At 41.1% G+C, this 15170-nt stretch overlaps 1 protein-coding gene across 3 annotated transcripts in view; it reads right to left on the bottom strand.

The window, feature by feature from the left end:
- Positions 1 to 4999: 4999 nt before the first annotated feature.
- Positions 5000 to 15170, bottom strand: part of hdac4 (histone deacetylase 4) — a 132736-nt gene continuing 122565 nt past the window's right edge. For all 3 annotated transcript variants that reach the window (XM_033617908.2, XM_033617910.2, XM_033617909.2), the window contains 3 exons: positions 8033 to 8117; positions 7699 to 7840; positions 5000 to 7334 (listed from right to left, as the gene is read on the bottom strand). In XM_033617908.2, the coding sequence (XP_033473799.1) occupies positions 7295 to 7334; positions 7699 to 7840; positions 8033 to 8117 (267 nt within the window). In that variant the 3' untranslated portion in view covers positions 5000 to 7294. The remainder of the gene's footprint in view (positions 7335 to 7698; positions 7841 to 8032; positions 8118 to 15170) is intronic.

Raw genomic sequence — 15170 nt, 5'->3', positions numbered from 1 at the left:
ATTTAATAAAAGTTATTAGGTGTGTTTCTTGGCATCATAACTATATTGACATGTATGATTGATTTCCAGTGGGAAACAGGCTGTCTTTACTTCGAGACTATTTCTACAGAGGAGACAAGAGGACTGATAAAGTGCTTCATCGCAAAGTGCAATCAATCACCTGAAACTCAGTATCAGCAACACCAATGAGCTTGTGGTGGACTACCAGAGGATCAAGACAGAACATAAAGTCATACCCATGACAGCTGACAGTGCTTCAAATATGTCCCCCTTCTGGTCCTGAGATGTGAGGTTGAGTAATGGCCAGAGAAGTGTTTTATGCAGAACATTATGATGTCACAGTGAAGTTGATCTTTTGGATATAAAATATCATCACTTCACCATTTTATCCTTTTAGACATTTGTGTGAAGTCTTGTCATAATTTATGGAAGAATTCTTGATTTATGACCAAAAACATGTTTTATAAGATCACACTGACCTTGACCTTCAATCACTAAATTCTCTTGAGTTTATTCTTCAATCCAAGTGGACATTTGTGCCAAATTTGAAGAAATTTCCTCACGGCGTCCTTGAGATATTGCATTTACAAGAACGAGACAAGTGTAAGATCGTAATGATCTTGACCTTTGACCACTAAAATCTAATCAGTTCATTCTTGAGTCCAAGTGGCAATTTGTGCCAAATTTGAGAGATTCTCTTGAGACGTTCTTGAGATACCGTGTTTACAAGCATTGGACAGACAATCCAAACACATAATGCCTCCACCTACGGCTGTTGACGCGGAGGCATACAAAGATGATCACTGCATTCCAGATCGCACACTTTATCTTTTTACTTTCAGTACGTACTGCACCTGCCCTTACAAAGTACATCCTGTTTCATGTAGTGTGCATACAATTTGGACATAGTACTTCGTCATTACATTGTGGATTGAACTTTGGCTGTCTTGTTCATATACCCATAGCTTGAGCTGACATCTGTCTGTGGCTCAGTCGATGTGACAAATCTACTGCTGCACAGAGGACTGTAGGTCAGAACAGCCAGAAAAGCAGGCTGACTTGCATATACACGACCGGATGCAGGAGGACATCCTGGTATTTTTGGCATACTGCATTCGACACACTATGTACTGGGACATACTAACCTCTTTCTGGCATACTAAATTTATGTTGGGTACTGGAACGCGCCAGATATCTTTGGTTCTGCTGCATTGATTTTTATTGACATCTGCCTTCATGTCTGACAGTGAGACACGTTTCTCTGACAGTGAATAAGCCTTTTCATTGCAATTTAAACCAGCAACCAACACTATTAAGATAAAAACCAGACATTGCAGTTTTTCCAAAACAATACTTTATATCGTAGATGTCAAAGACAACATGTTAGAGCAAAGGTTCCCGAGAAAAAATGTACTATTTCTGTAACAATGGTGGAACAAGTCAAAAACATAACTGATAAAAAAAGAATATGCATTTTATACATATGTAAACCTAGAACTGTTTGTTTTGAACCACAGTGGTCATAGCAATAACTGGCTTATTTAGTGGAATGGACAACCGTAACAATGACCAGGCACCTGAATGGAGCCCTTTGATAAGTCCAGATGTGACAAAGAACAAAAAATGTCTTCCCAAAAGTCCACCAAAGTCACATCCTGCCTGGTATATAAAAAAAGTTTGTCCATTCTGTTGTCGCAGTTTACAAAGCGTCCCCTAAAACAATTTGTTTTTCTACATAAATACAATAAAATCTATTGTCTGTGTTACAAGTGCTAGATACCTTTTTTTTTCTTTTTTTTTGTAAAATATTCAACAGAAGTCTTCCAGGGTTTGATGACTCCAAATCCTACATGTACAGGTAAAAGCACAACAACCAAACTCCTCCCCAGCAGAAACAAAAAAAGCAGTAAAAGAGATAAGATAGTTTGGATACAGTGAAAGTACTAATGTCCTTCAGTGCTCGATCCCTTGTGCTGATATGTGGTATGGGACAGACAGACAAGCAGGTAGGCAGTGCATGCGGACATACAGATCATGCAGAGAGAAAAAAAGGAATGGAGTGGAGTCGGACCAGGCCGCCTAAATAAACAGACAGTTCTTGGACCTGGCTGGACCGAACTATGAGGGCTAAAACAAAAAGATATGGCCCCTCCTAATAAATGGAAATTATAACAAAATGGAATGTTGCTGGGGGTTTTTTTCATTACTGGACATTGTGTTAAGACTAACAGTGAAGACAGACGGCCAGAGTGGCCAGACAGTGCTAGTCTTGGCTCCTTTTGAGAAACCAAAGCATTCAGCAGTAGAAACCCCATGACTGGCACTGCTGTGCAAAGGTTCTGGGAATGTTCTGGGCTTGGTTACCAAAAAGCATCTCACCAAGTGTGTTTGCATGCCCAGAGATGTCAGCGTATCATAGCAAAGGTGATACTCATGATAGCCTCGCTGTATGCATTTTCATATTCCAACCACATATACATATATTTGCATGAAGCATCAGAATGGTGGGAAGAAAGTCCTGAAAAAGAATCTTTTCAAAATTACAAAAAATTGTGTTTGTTTGTGTAGGTGTCTGATATAAAGGGAATGTATAGAAAAATGACTTATCTTTCACACGGCTGAGTTTAAACCATACTAGAAAAAAGTAAAAATGTGATGCCCTTCTTCAAATGCTTAGACCTTAGTTTTCTAAATTTATTTCGTTAATTTACAAGCGGTGATAGATGAAACAAGCATAAAAAAGTCTAAACTTTGACCTCTCTGGCTATTTGCAGAAACCATGGAAAAGAATGCCATGGAGGTGATTTAGGAACACGTGACCCAAGCGGTGCTTCTGCAGAGAGATGCAGCATCACTCTGCCAGTAGAGGTCAGATACATTCAGTCAAAGTGAGAAAGTTTGCTCTTGGCAAGTCTGATCAAGATTTTAGGAAATTTCAATATGCATATGGCCTTATACTCTTTTCTTATATATTCCTGTGAGACATAGAAATTGTTAAAAAATCATTGGTCCTGACGTGGGCTCTTTCAGGGATCAAACACCTGCGACCCTTTGGATACAGGACGGTCTTGCTAAACAACAGGCCACCCTGAAACCCAAGGCATCACTTAGCTGATGAACCAGATTACACATGCGGATGAGAGGAATTCTAAGAAATGTTAAGTTAAATTAAAATTAAAGATGTTTGGCCAGATAAGGAAATAAGTGATGATGGTGATTTAATGTAGGGGAAATAGCATGGCCATGTTCCAATTCAAATCCACCCATCCCATTTTTCTTGCTCTTTTTTTTCCTGTTGTTGAAGATGAACTTGTAAACCTTTAAGAAAGAGGAAGAAACAGATCACCACTTTGGCCACTTTTGAGACGTGCAGAATCCCAATTTGAATTTTAGTCTCACATTTCTTGAAATACTTATAGGTGCTGGCCAAAATGTGTGGTTTTCTACAATATCTACACAAAAAATAAAAATGACATGTGATGCTGAGCACACCTACTGTAACAGTGTTATGAGGGAATGGGATGGATAAAGCCAAAAACTAATCATCAGTGTTGAAAGATAAAAAGACAACCAGTAAAATGCTACAGAACACGTAACCAGCTTTAACCAAGGACAGTATATGGTGCCTTCAGTGACACCCTAAAAAGAGCCGACTGTATGTAAGGCCCATTAAGTGTATCATTTCAATACCAACTTCAAAAACAAGATCATAGTATTTCATTATGTAGATATATATATATATAATATACTCATTTCTTTTCATATATAAATCTACTATGAACAGACAGTAAATACACAATTGTCCATCGTTATACAAAGTAGAAACATTTGCACCCCGACCCTCCCACAAAAACCCTGAACCCAGAAAACACAGTCATGTGATGTCCACTAAAAACAGACTCTGAACCCTCACCTGCTGTGAAGTATGTCAGCTTTACAATGTAACAGAGACACAGACAGGGGGATATGAACAAAACAACATTAAAAAAGTACAAAAGAAGTCACTGGAGTCCACTGGAAGGGCAACAAAACCAAAACAAAAAAAGACACGGATGAGGGGCAAGAGAATCAACTAAAGTAGAGTAGTCATTGACAAATGTGTGTGGCAGGAATACTCAGGAGATCAACGGCCTTTTGTACAGTAAACAACAGTAAACACCACAGCATTCTGTTTCCTGTTCACTGCAAAAATACATTAAACATGATTAGCTTGTAGATGAAACAAAGGTAAGAGAAGGTAGTTGCCCAGGGGCCAAACACAAGCTGGAGAAATGGTTGCAGACAGAGGTTTACTTCTGCACACTGACTGTTTTATCAATCTTGTACATGTATTTTTTTCTTTGTGAAAAGGACAAAAGCTTCAGTGGCCGACAAGGGCAGACACACTACAACGACCCCGGACTTTTCCAATCGGTGAAACGTGCTGCAGCTTCAGAAATGATGCCAACTCAAAAATACGTACAGAAATCCAAAACAAATACAACAATGGAAAAGTGCTGCGAATGCAAAACGTGCTGCAGAAAGCCAAAACAAAGACATCTGAAATGATGCAGAGCCAAAAACACACAACCACCAAAAACAAATACAACAGAAAAATGCTGCATATCCAGTCAACATAATGGAAGTTCAATGGCCTCCAGGGGGAGCGCTGAGTGGAACAGCTTAACTTCCAGCCCTGGAAACAGACCACACACGAGACTGTGTTTGTTTTTGAAGCAGAAAGAAAAGTGGAATAAAGTCGTGACATTAAAAGGTACGATTCTTTTTTGGCAGTTGGCCTTAGCCGTGTATGATATCATAAAAGAGCAACAAATTTACGTAACTCTGTGGCTCTGGTTAAAAATCAGGTTGTTCCATCTAACGCTCCCCTGGAGGCCTGGTTAACTTCCAGCATGTTAACTGATTGTGCAGTGTTTTACTGTTGCATTTGTTTTTTCAGGTTTGTGTGATTAAGCCTTTGCATTATTTCTGAGTTTGAAGCGTGTTTGCTGTTCATGTATTTGTTTTTTCATTTGAATCACATTTTCTGTTGTTGTAAATCCAATTTGTTTTGGATTTTCGGGTTTTGAATCGTCATTTCCAAAGCTGCAGCATGCATTTAGCAATGGAAATGTTTGGGGCCATTGTAGCACATTTGCCTTTGGCCAAAATGGACAACTAAATTTACTTACAACTAGGCTGGTGGCTGGTGAGTTGTATAGTCTTGCTAGCGGGGTTAAGTTTAAATTAAGAGCCAGTGCAGAGCACAAATTCATTAAGCTCAGTGTACAATGCAACAAGCCGATCTTTCACTTCTATCTTCTTAAATATTAAGCTAATACCTGATTTAAAAAGATTCCGATGTAGTAAAATGCAGGATACAGAATCTGAGCTACATGTGTTATTCAAAGTTGCAAGGATACTCATAATGCATGGGCGTTTCCCACTGGCTGGGTCACTGCTCAATAGAAAAGGATGATTAATAAAGAATAACAACTAGAAAAATATATGTGTGCACTTGAATATTTATAAAGAGCAGCTTGTGCTTCAGTGTATGTGAACAGATATACACACACCTGCCTCACAGCACCTGACATTTGGGCAGCAGATGTGCTTAACAAGGGACTAAAGATGTTAAACCAGCTGTGAGAGCCTGTGCAGCCCAGGAACACCCCTGTGGAAAATCCCAGGTGGTTCAGCCATTGTAACCGCAGAGACACAGTTGTCATAAAGAGAGGGCTGCTGAAACAAATTGGCCCATATGAGATTAATTCCTCTCATCTCATTAATCTGACAAAAAGTGTGACTAATTCTAATGTAGAAATGAAGTGGTTTGATACTACAGAGATCAAAGTCCATCATGCTTTGGCTTCATTACTGTCTAAATACACACAGTATGAAAAGGTTTGTAGTTTTCATAAGTCCTGTTGTTCTAGTACAGTGCATGCTACATGAGTCTTTGCTTGATGCCTATCTTATCAGCAGGCCAACACAACATCTCCGCAGTTCTTTTCCAAATGACTATTGTCTATTACTTTACAAACAAAAAAACATTCCACAGAAGTCTGCAGATTATCATCCTGAATCACTGCTGAAAACTGTTAAAAAAATCTGCAGATGCCATTTGAGTCTGCTGATCAGGCCTGTTGCCAAGGGGACACATATGGCTCCCCATTACCCACTTCTAAATCTCCGTAAATTGATTTTCAAGTAATAAGAAATTGATATCACTGATTAAGGATTGCTGCATCCACTGCGATGTATGAAAAATCCTCAGGTGCGGACACCTCGCCCTTCAAGACATTACCTCTGGCTACAGGACTGTATCTGATACATCGCTCTACTGAGTAACACTAAACCTGAAACTTTCCTGAAAACTGAACCATCTCCAACTTGTGGTTGGGAACTACCTTCTGAAATAAAATTATTTAAATGACGGGGGAAAAAGGAAAGATGGAGGTACAGGGAGAGACAGAAACCTGCTTGCAGGGAATTTTAGGTAAACATGCCAAGGTCCTCCAGTCTATGTGCCAACAACATGCAGGCATTGGATGTCTTGCCAGGATAGAAATGTTTAAGGGATTGGGGAGAAGAGGCCTCGTTCCCAAACCTGTTTTTTAAGGCAAAGCTCTTTCAGTAGAGTTCAACAGAAAATCCACCAGGTTTGAAAAGAAAAAGGCACGAATGCACAGTCTTTCACTGTCAGTCATTTTGGAATTAGAACACCTGCTGACCTTTCCTCATCTGAAATCTTCACCCACCTTGAAAACCGCAAGAAATTCAACCACACTGTTCCATTCATCCAGATATTTAAAAAGAGCAGGAATGATTCATCCGAAGTGCAGAGTCACAATCACGTTAGCTCTGGTGGTTTTTGATGAAAGTGTGATGACGAAGATAAAGAATGAACAGAACATTAAGAAAAGTCAATGACGACGGATCATCCGTTTATGGTTCTGACTGGCATTTAAAAAGTACATCTTGTCTAGTGTTTTAAAAGCACTGGCACTCAAGGCTGTCATTGTGGGATGGTTGAGTCAATCCTCTTATATCCAAGGTCTTGAAGAGACAATGCAACACATTTATGCTGATCAGTCTGTGCACTGCTGATCAGAGAACGCATCGCTCATCTTCAGTGTTCCATTTCCTTTGAGCGCCACTTTTGCCAGCTCAGCTTGTTCTCTCCCTTAATAAGATGCCATTTTGGTGTGGCAGGGGTTAGACATAGGAGTGGCATTGAAATGGACACTGACTGGACGAGGGCACTATCAAAGATGTAGACTGGTCTGAGTGGTCAAAGGCTAGGGATGTTTCTTTACATAGTAGCTTCCTCTTCCATTGGTTCCTCTTCAGCCCTGGGGAAAAAAAACAATGCTGTAATGTTATTCTCTTACATAACCATGACTGTATACTTTAAAGTAATACTTTATCTAGCAAATGACCATTTGTATGTCAATATATCACTATGTGTTACGTTGAACTCATTGAGAAAACATTTTTCTTACATCCCTCCACAGTGAACGAAAAATAAAAAAATTTAAGATGAATTGAAGTCATAGGGGGTCTAATATTTTAACAGTCTGACATTTTGGGATATATGCTTATTTGATTCCTTGACAAGAGTTACATGAGAAGATTGATACCACTCTTATGTCCGTACAGTAACTATGAAGGTTAACCGATTACTGAGAACTACTACACATATATAAACTTGTGTACCTCTTTCCAATGTGCTTGTTGGCCACAGACAATGAGGCCATGGCGGAGACGGTCTCAGCTTCCTCTGCTTCACGCCGCAGGGCTTCACTCAACGAGCAACCAAGTGTGGAGGCCGAGCGCTGCAGTGAGCGCCAGTATTTACCTACAAAACACCAGGACAGGGTAAAAATCAAGTTAGAACAGTCACTGTGCATACTGGATCACATCAGTGCTAAGAAATTTGATGGCCGTGGCTCGTTTTAAATGTGGAATATTAATAGTAACAATAACATGAAAAAAAATACAATCACACAACTGCTGATGCATGTTAGCTCTAGGTGTGAAATCCACTCACTTTGTATTTCAAGAACTTTCTCCATAGATTGGACAGCGTTGGCATTCGGTCTCTGCTGCAGCACCTCATCAGGAATGGGGTCCAACTGAAACAAACAACAACAAAATAATAAAGCAAAACATCAAAACACATTTCCTGCATAACTTTTTCTACCAATAGTGATTTACAGTATCCACCGACCACATCTTTGAGATCATTTAAGACACTTATGCTGAATTGTAACTGCTGCAGGGCAAAAAAACTTGGCACCGAACCTGTGCCTACTGGGAACATCGGCTAGGAGCATTAACTAGAGAACATGGCTGGATATGTATTTTTATGAATGTGACTGACAGGTGTTCAGAAACGCTGCTCCAAATCACGGCAGAAACCTCACTTGAACTAATGCTGTTCCCTCCTGGTTTAAGGGATCACTTTTGAATGTGGACCACAGCCCGGTGTTGAATCACTCCAAGAGGTGGGGAACAAGCTCGAGCTGCTGACACAATAGAAAATAGGCCTGCAGATGCACACCTCCTCCCACTCACTGAGAGCTTTGCTACTCTTTGACACAAAACTACAATGTGTGCTTTGTACTGTGTCCCACTCTAAGGACACATACTGGCGTGCACAGATGCATACACATGGAAACCTACTTGCTCACACAGACACATACATACATGCATACTCATACACACACACACACACACTCAAAGAAACACACACCTCAGGGAGCCCAGTTAAGCCTATGAAGCTCTCCAAGCCACAATTCGGAGGAAACAGGGCTATTCCCCAACGTGCCTTCCCAACCCGGAATGATTCAATTTCCCCTTTGGCCGACTGCACATACGACACTTTCTTATCCCATTTTGTCAAACAGGCCCAATCAGCTCTACATTCCAACACAGACGACAAGCATCCCTTTTCTGCTCCATTGTAACCCCAACAGAATAAAGGACCAACTGAGAAACGTGTAAAGAGAGACATAGAGAAAAAGAAAAAAGGTTTGGCCTGAGATTTGGGAGCAGAACGCCAGAGAGAAGAGGAAAAAGTCACCATCGGTCGGACTCGCTTGGCCAAGGCTGGAAGTTTTCTTTTAATTAAAACAAATAGTGTGTGGGAGGGGTCAGCGGGGGCTGAGGGAAGAGGCAGTCTGGGGAGAGGGATACTTTAATCCTGCTGTGGCACGACAGGCTACATAATGCACACAAGAGCAGACAGAGGTGTGTGCACACAGACTCACATACAGTATAGTTTGCGTGTATATCTTTATATAGGGTTATTTGCTCATAACGTCCAGCGGTGGAGTATAATTGCCTCATTTGCAAGACAGACACGACAACTTTCAGAACTACATCAACCGCTCTATCGTTCCATAATTTATCCATGCAATCACTCAAACCCAACCTTATTTTTTCACATTCCAACAGTTACAATCAGCCCTCAGACAAAATGGGTAGTTTGGCCTGCAAAATGAGCATTCTTGCTATATTTGTAATAAAGTCCACATCACAATATTTCTTCACAATAACTTCCTGGTAGAAAATCCCCACATCATGTTCATAAAATGAAACAGTGCTGAGCTAGGGTTGCCTGAATTGATTAGTTTTTAGCCATTAAAAAAAACCCAACTAAAAAAATCTAGATCTGCTTAAGTGTATGCTATTTTTAGAATATTTTCACAGCTTTATCTTGCCATCAGATAGCCCTTTTCCGATGGGGAACTGAAACTGTTATCTCAAACCAACAAGACTCCATTGACGAAAACAGTAATTTTACTGAAAACTGGAGTTGCTGGTCTACTGCTGCCTCCAATGGTTGGTGTGTAAAGTGAAGTGGATAAAATATTCCAAATATAGCATACACTTAAACTGATATTGCTTTTTTTAGGTGGCTACAAGACTCAAAACAGTAGTCACAGCAAAAACATTGGAAAGGTTGTACCACAGTGTTAACTATGTATCTTCAAACAATACAGTTACGGCTGAGAATGACAACAGAAACACAGAAATAAACAAGTCTGCCTATTCCACATACTGTATCTCCACAATTTAATCAGTTGTCTGTTTGAAAGTGATTGTTGTTGTTAGCCAAACATTACATTAATCCAGTGAGACACATCTTGGTGTGGTCTGTTTACCACAGCAAGACATGTCAGATAACCTCCTGTAATATGCTATAGAGTGCTCCAGCGATGACATTGTTCTATAGGCTGACGTCCTGGTTCCCTTGTTAAAAAGCCAATGGGATTTTTCCATTGGTTTTTGGATTATTTGGATTAGAAAATAAGCTCTGTGGTAAACAAACATTTATGATACTTACACGTTTTGTTCAGCAAGACAATATTCATGGATAAACACCCCTTTTATGACTTTTGAAGCATAAATGCAATCGCCAGATGTAAAAAGCTAACGTTGGGCCATCAACAAACTACACTATGGTCGCATGACTTGACAATACCACCATAACAAGACTGTAAAGCCGTGTTCTGCATGATGACATTCTGTAGTCTCATTTAGCCACTTGTTAGCATCCGCCTTTTTCAAGACACATGAAAACTATAAAAATCTGTGAGTGGGTTGTTTAACGATGTATCTTATGTCATAGAACAAAACGTGAAAGTCTCTTCAGCTTGTGTTAACTACAGACCTTATATCAGGCATTCAAACAAAAACCTACTGACTCTGAGACAAGGGAACCAGGAGTGCTAAAATGCAAACTCATTTTCATGTTTTAGGACTTATTCCCAGAGCGCTCTTTCCAAAAACAGTGGTGCTCAAAAGACACCTATCTGGTAGCCATTAGTCTGTTTCTATTGCCTTAAGCAGTTAGTTTGATATCTTATGACAAAGCACTTGCTTTGTATGGTATGATCACCATTTTCTGTAAACCACTTGAAGCAAACATGTCATTTCAGCTCTGATCATAAGTGTTCAGACTGACAATAGCGCAGAGGCATCTAGCAAAAAAAAGTTCAGCAAAATATGCCAAAAAGATGCTGAGCAAGTATACCTGCAAGAGCACACTCCTAGTAGATTACTTTCTAAATTGAATGGTGTAATGTAGATCATGAAGCAACACACCCACACCAACAAAGCCCCTTGAGTTTTTTTTAACGCAAGGCTATTTTTGGTCCAATACCTGATCAAAGAGCTCCACTCAAACACACCTGGGAGCTGCCCAGAGCTCCCAGCTATGGAGATTGTCTCCTAGAGAACTTCGAGGTTCAGCCCCACCAGATTACCTTGAATGTGGCTAAGAGAGTGACAGTGGTGCTTATTCACCACTCCCATCCCAAAACTTCCCAGCCACTCTGGGGACTTAAACCATCAATCTTTCAGTCAAAACTTCTCAATCCTTCACACTACAGCTGCCAATTTTTCACCATAACCCTAGCCAGTCCCAGCTCAGCCCTGCCCAGCCCGTACTAACGCAGCTCCCTGTCAGAGCAGGGTCAGGGGTTCTCTGGGGTTCCGTGGGGTTTACTTCAGAGCAGGGTTGGACAGGGGCAGCCTGTCAGCTTGATTGACAGCTGGGCCTCACGCTTATAAACTTTAATGGTTCTTGTCAGGGTACTCCAGGGGCCCCCACCTGGCAGGTTTAGCAAACACACACATGCACACACAGAGACACGCATGTGCACTATATACAAGCACACATTTGTCTGCCACATCATCCATAGCGACATTTCTGTTTATTTGAGTTTGAAGTCCTGGCTGTGACTGGACTTCTGCATCTTCATACCATCAGATGTGCTGCAGTCTTTGCGAGAGAAATGTCCTTTCAAGATGCTTTTCTACCACTGTGTTGACTGATTTCTGGGGAAGCCTATTTCTCTGTGTGACACAGCCATCCAAACGCACCAGGTCCTGGCCAACAAAACTGAGACACCATGGAAAGCCATGAGCTGAGAATGAGGAATGTGCCCCGGTAAAAACATTCCTGAGGGAGGCTGAAACCAAAACAGTAAGAAGAGGAGGAAATCCACTTGTTCAGCAAAAGAAATGTGCACAAGGCATCCATTGTTTACTGTTGTGTCCATGTGCATATGTTGGCAGTCACTAAAACCGGTTGATTATGTTATGCTAACTGAACAAGGTAATGATGTGTATTGTGCAAAGCAGGCGACCTTTTCGGAAAGGGGTGTAGGTTTGCCTTGTAGTCGGGGGGTGGTGGTGAATAGTCAGGCCCTTGGGGGGACAGGTGAAGTCGAGCGTCTTACTGTAACTGGAGTGTAAACACACCAAGTAACCTCATTGACAGCTGGTAACAATTAGCATATTAGCCTGTTGTTTATCAAATAATTACTAACAACCGTGGTTCAAATTGGGCCAACATCTGTTTGCGAGCAATCATCAATTAGTCCCGAGTTCAGAGTTGACTAGTGTAGTTGCCAATGCATCATTCATGAGCTATTTAACTAAAAAGACTTCACGATTACGCACTGCAGTGGTGGGGGTGAATAAAAGAGCCTGTAAAGTCCATTTAGCAATTTTCATCCCTCTCTTTCCCAGCTAATTTGAGCTGCTTTCAAAGGAAACCTAACGCTCATTATTGCAAAGCTTGTCTTAACCTGCCAATAAAAGCACAGATATATTTCTCACACTAGCAAGCAGTAAAACACTGGAAGTACAAGCTACACAGGAAGTGGAGAGGATGTAAAGAAGACCTTTAGGATGTTTTGGCACCAGTGTGAAGGCTGCCAAAATCTGCTTTTTTAGACTGCCCCACAGCAAAGGCAGTAATTATAAATCAAGTACAATTATATATATTTCGTAACTGTTCCTATTGCCCTTGATTTGATTTAAAATACAGTCTGCAGGCTTTGCGACATTATGCACATTTTTAATTAATTTTCAAACCCATCTACTTCGACTATTTTATGATTTAAAGGGACAGTTCTCCCAAAAATGAAAAATATATATTTTTCCTTTTACCTGGAGTTCTGTTTATCAGTCTTGATTGTTTTGATGTGAGTTGCCAAGTGTTGGAGATATCACCCACAGAGATGTCTGATTTCCTCTGACTATAATGGAACTAGATGGCACTCAGCTTGTGGTTCTCAAAGCACCAAATAAATACATTTAATAAACTCACCAGCAATGTCTCCTTCCAGAAACTATGACCCGGTTACTCAAGATAATCCACAGACCTTGCTGTGAGCAGTTTCATGTAGAAACTATATTCTTTCTACTGAACTACACCCGCCAACCGCATCACCATACAGAAGGAAGCGTACATCTACTCATGGACGAGAGGCCATACATATTTACAGCTGATATTTCAACACTCACAACAAAACAATCTAGACCGGTAAATAGCAATACAGGTAAGAGGAAAAATATGTAGCCTATTTTTGACTTTGAACTGTCCCTTTAAGCTACAGTATATGCTACAGTTATGGTGACGTCTTGCGTTCTGGACGCTTTCAGACAATACAAACCCTCAGGCAGTTTGAAGCTTTATAAACAAAAGCCCAGCTGACCAGCTAATCCAGCTGTGGTCCCATGCCTGAGCCTACTCATTCGCTCCATTCACAGTCAGCCAACACACACACACGCAAAAACTAAAATATATCCTCTAGAAATAACCCACTCAGTGGACACATTTAAACATGTCCAAAATTCACTCAACTGCTGGCCACTTCTTGTCCACATATGCCCTGTTGCCCAACCTGGTTGGTGAGGCTACAGCACCCACTTAGACCTTAGATTAAATGAGTCCTCTGTTTCATATTCTGATTTCATGTGCCATCTGAGGCCATTGCCGGACTTTGTCAGCAAAAAGAAAAAAACAAAAACAAAACAGCAGGCCTTTAATCTCCCTCCAGCTCAATCCCTCGCTGACGTTTTCCAGCTACATTCCAACTCCATTACAGAGACCTTCGCTGAGATTCTGATAAAAACACTTGCTTCCTGCCATTTTGATCTGATCAGGGACATTTTAGCCACTCTTTTTTTCTTTGCTATCAGTTATCAAAGCTCCACACAACTCAATGATCTGCCTTTGTACAAACAGCTGACATCACTTGCTGCCAAAAAGCCATCCGGTGCAAGTCACGAGAACTTTACATCTGTACTTAAAGTCAACAACATCGACATTTGTGTTGTTCATCACTTCATCAAAGACATCTTCTGCTAATGATGCATGCTGTACAACTCTAAGGCTTTTGTCATGATAGCTGTCAGTGTTCCTATTTAATGTCTCCCAGAGTAAAAACGGAAACCCCATAGTTGCAACTTGTTTACTGAATGGGTTTAATTATTTTTTTTCCCCCAGAGGTTGGCTAGAGACTATGGTTTGTAATTCTGGATTCAGGAATTCAGGAACCAATGATAATATTAGTAGTATAGTTTTTAAATGGCCTGCATGTAATTAAAGACTTCCATACCTTCCCAGACTTGGGAGACTTGCATAGGTGCTGTTCTCTGTGCGGCTGCTTTATAACAATAGTTTCATCCCTTCCTACTTCAAATGAAGACTCCATTTCCCTTTATTATGTGATCCCTAGGCCCAGGCTGACCCTGCTGGAAGAGGTGTGAGGGTAACCATTTTCAGATGTGTACCAGTGAGGGGGCCCCGGGTGCTCGGGTGAAAGGGGTGTCCTGCAGGGCTGAGGCAATTGACGCTCCCTGCCTCCTGCCTATTTTCAAATTTTCAGCTCCCTATGGCACCCATCCAGTGACCTCCTCCAAACCCCTGCCGAGGCCGGTGCTCTGCAGGCTGCTGAAACCCAAGAAGCATACCCCCTGATCCAATTCATTATTTTTGCAGCAGGGCGGTGCTGTGAGTAACGAGAGCGTCCTTCAAACTGGAAGTCCTGAGTACAAACCTCCGTGACAGCTAAAAGCATCCGCCCTGTTGAAGTGTCCTTGAATTCCTGAATCCTTACCAGCTGTAATGGCAGTGTTACTCCATGTAACTTTGAGTCATTGGTGGGCACAGTGCAGGTAAACACAGTTATTAGATTAAGTCTCCAGTCTGTGCATTTCCCGTCTTATGCAAAACCTTGCTCCAGCAGAGCCGTTAGTTTTCTTTGACAGGTTTGGCACGTATCAGTGCTTTCCTCTTGAGGAGAAATATTCAAGGATTAAAAACACTGCCGCATGTTCCACAGTGCTTTACCTAAACCCCAGTTTGTCCACTGTCATTGTAAAAG

The sequence above is a fragment of the Epinephelus lanceolatus genome, chromosome 14 (assembly GCF_041903045.1).
Source record: "Epinephelus lanceolatus isolate andai-2023 chromosome 14, ASM4190304v1, whole genome shotgun sequence".
Lineage (NCBI taxonomy): Eukaryota > Metazoa > Chordata > Actinopteri > Perciformes > Serranidae > Epinephelus > Epinephelus lanceolatus.
The sequence above is the reverse complement of the archived record's forward strand: the minus strand, read 5'-3'. Positions and strand labels throughout refer to the sequence as shown.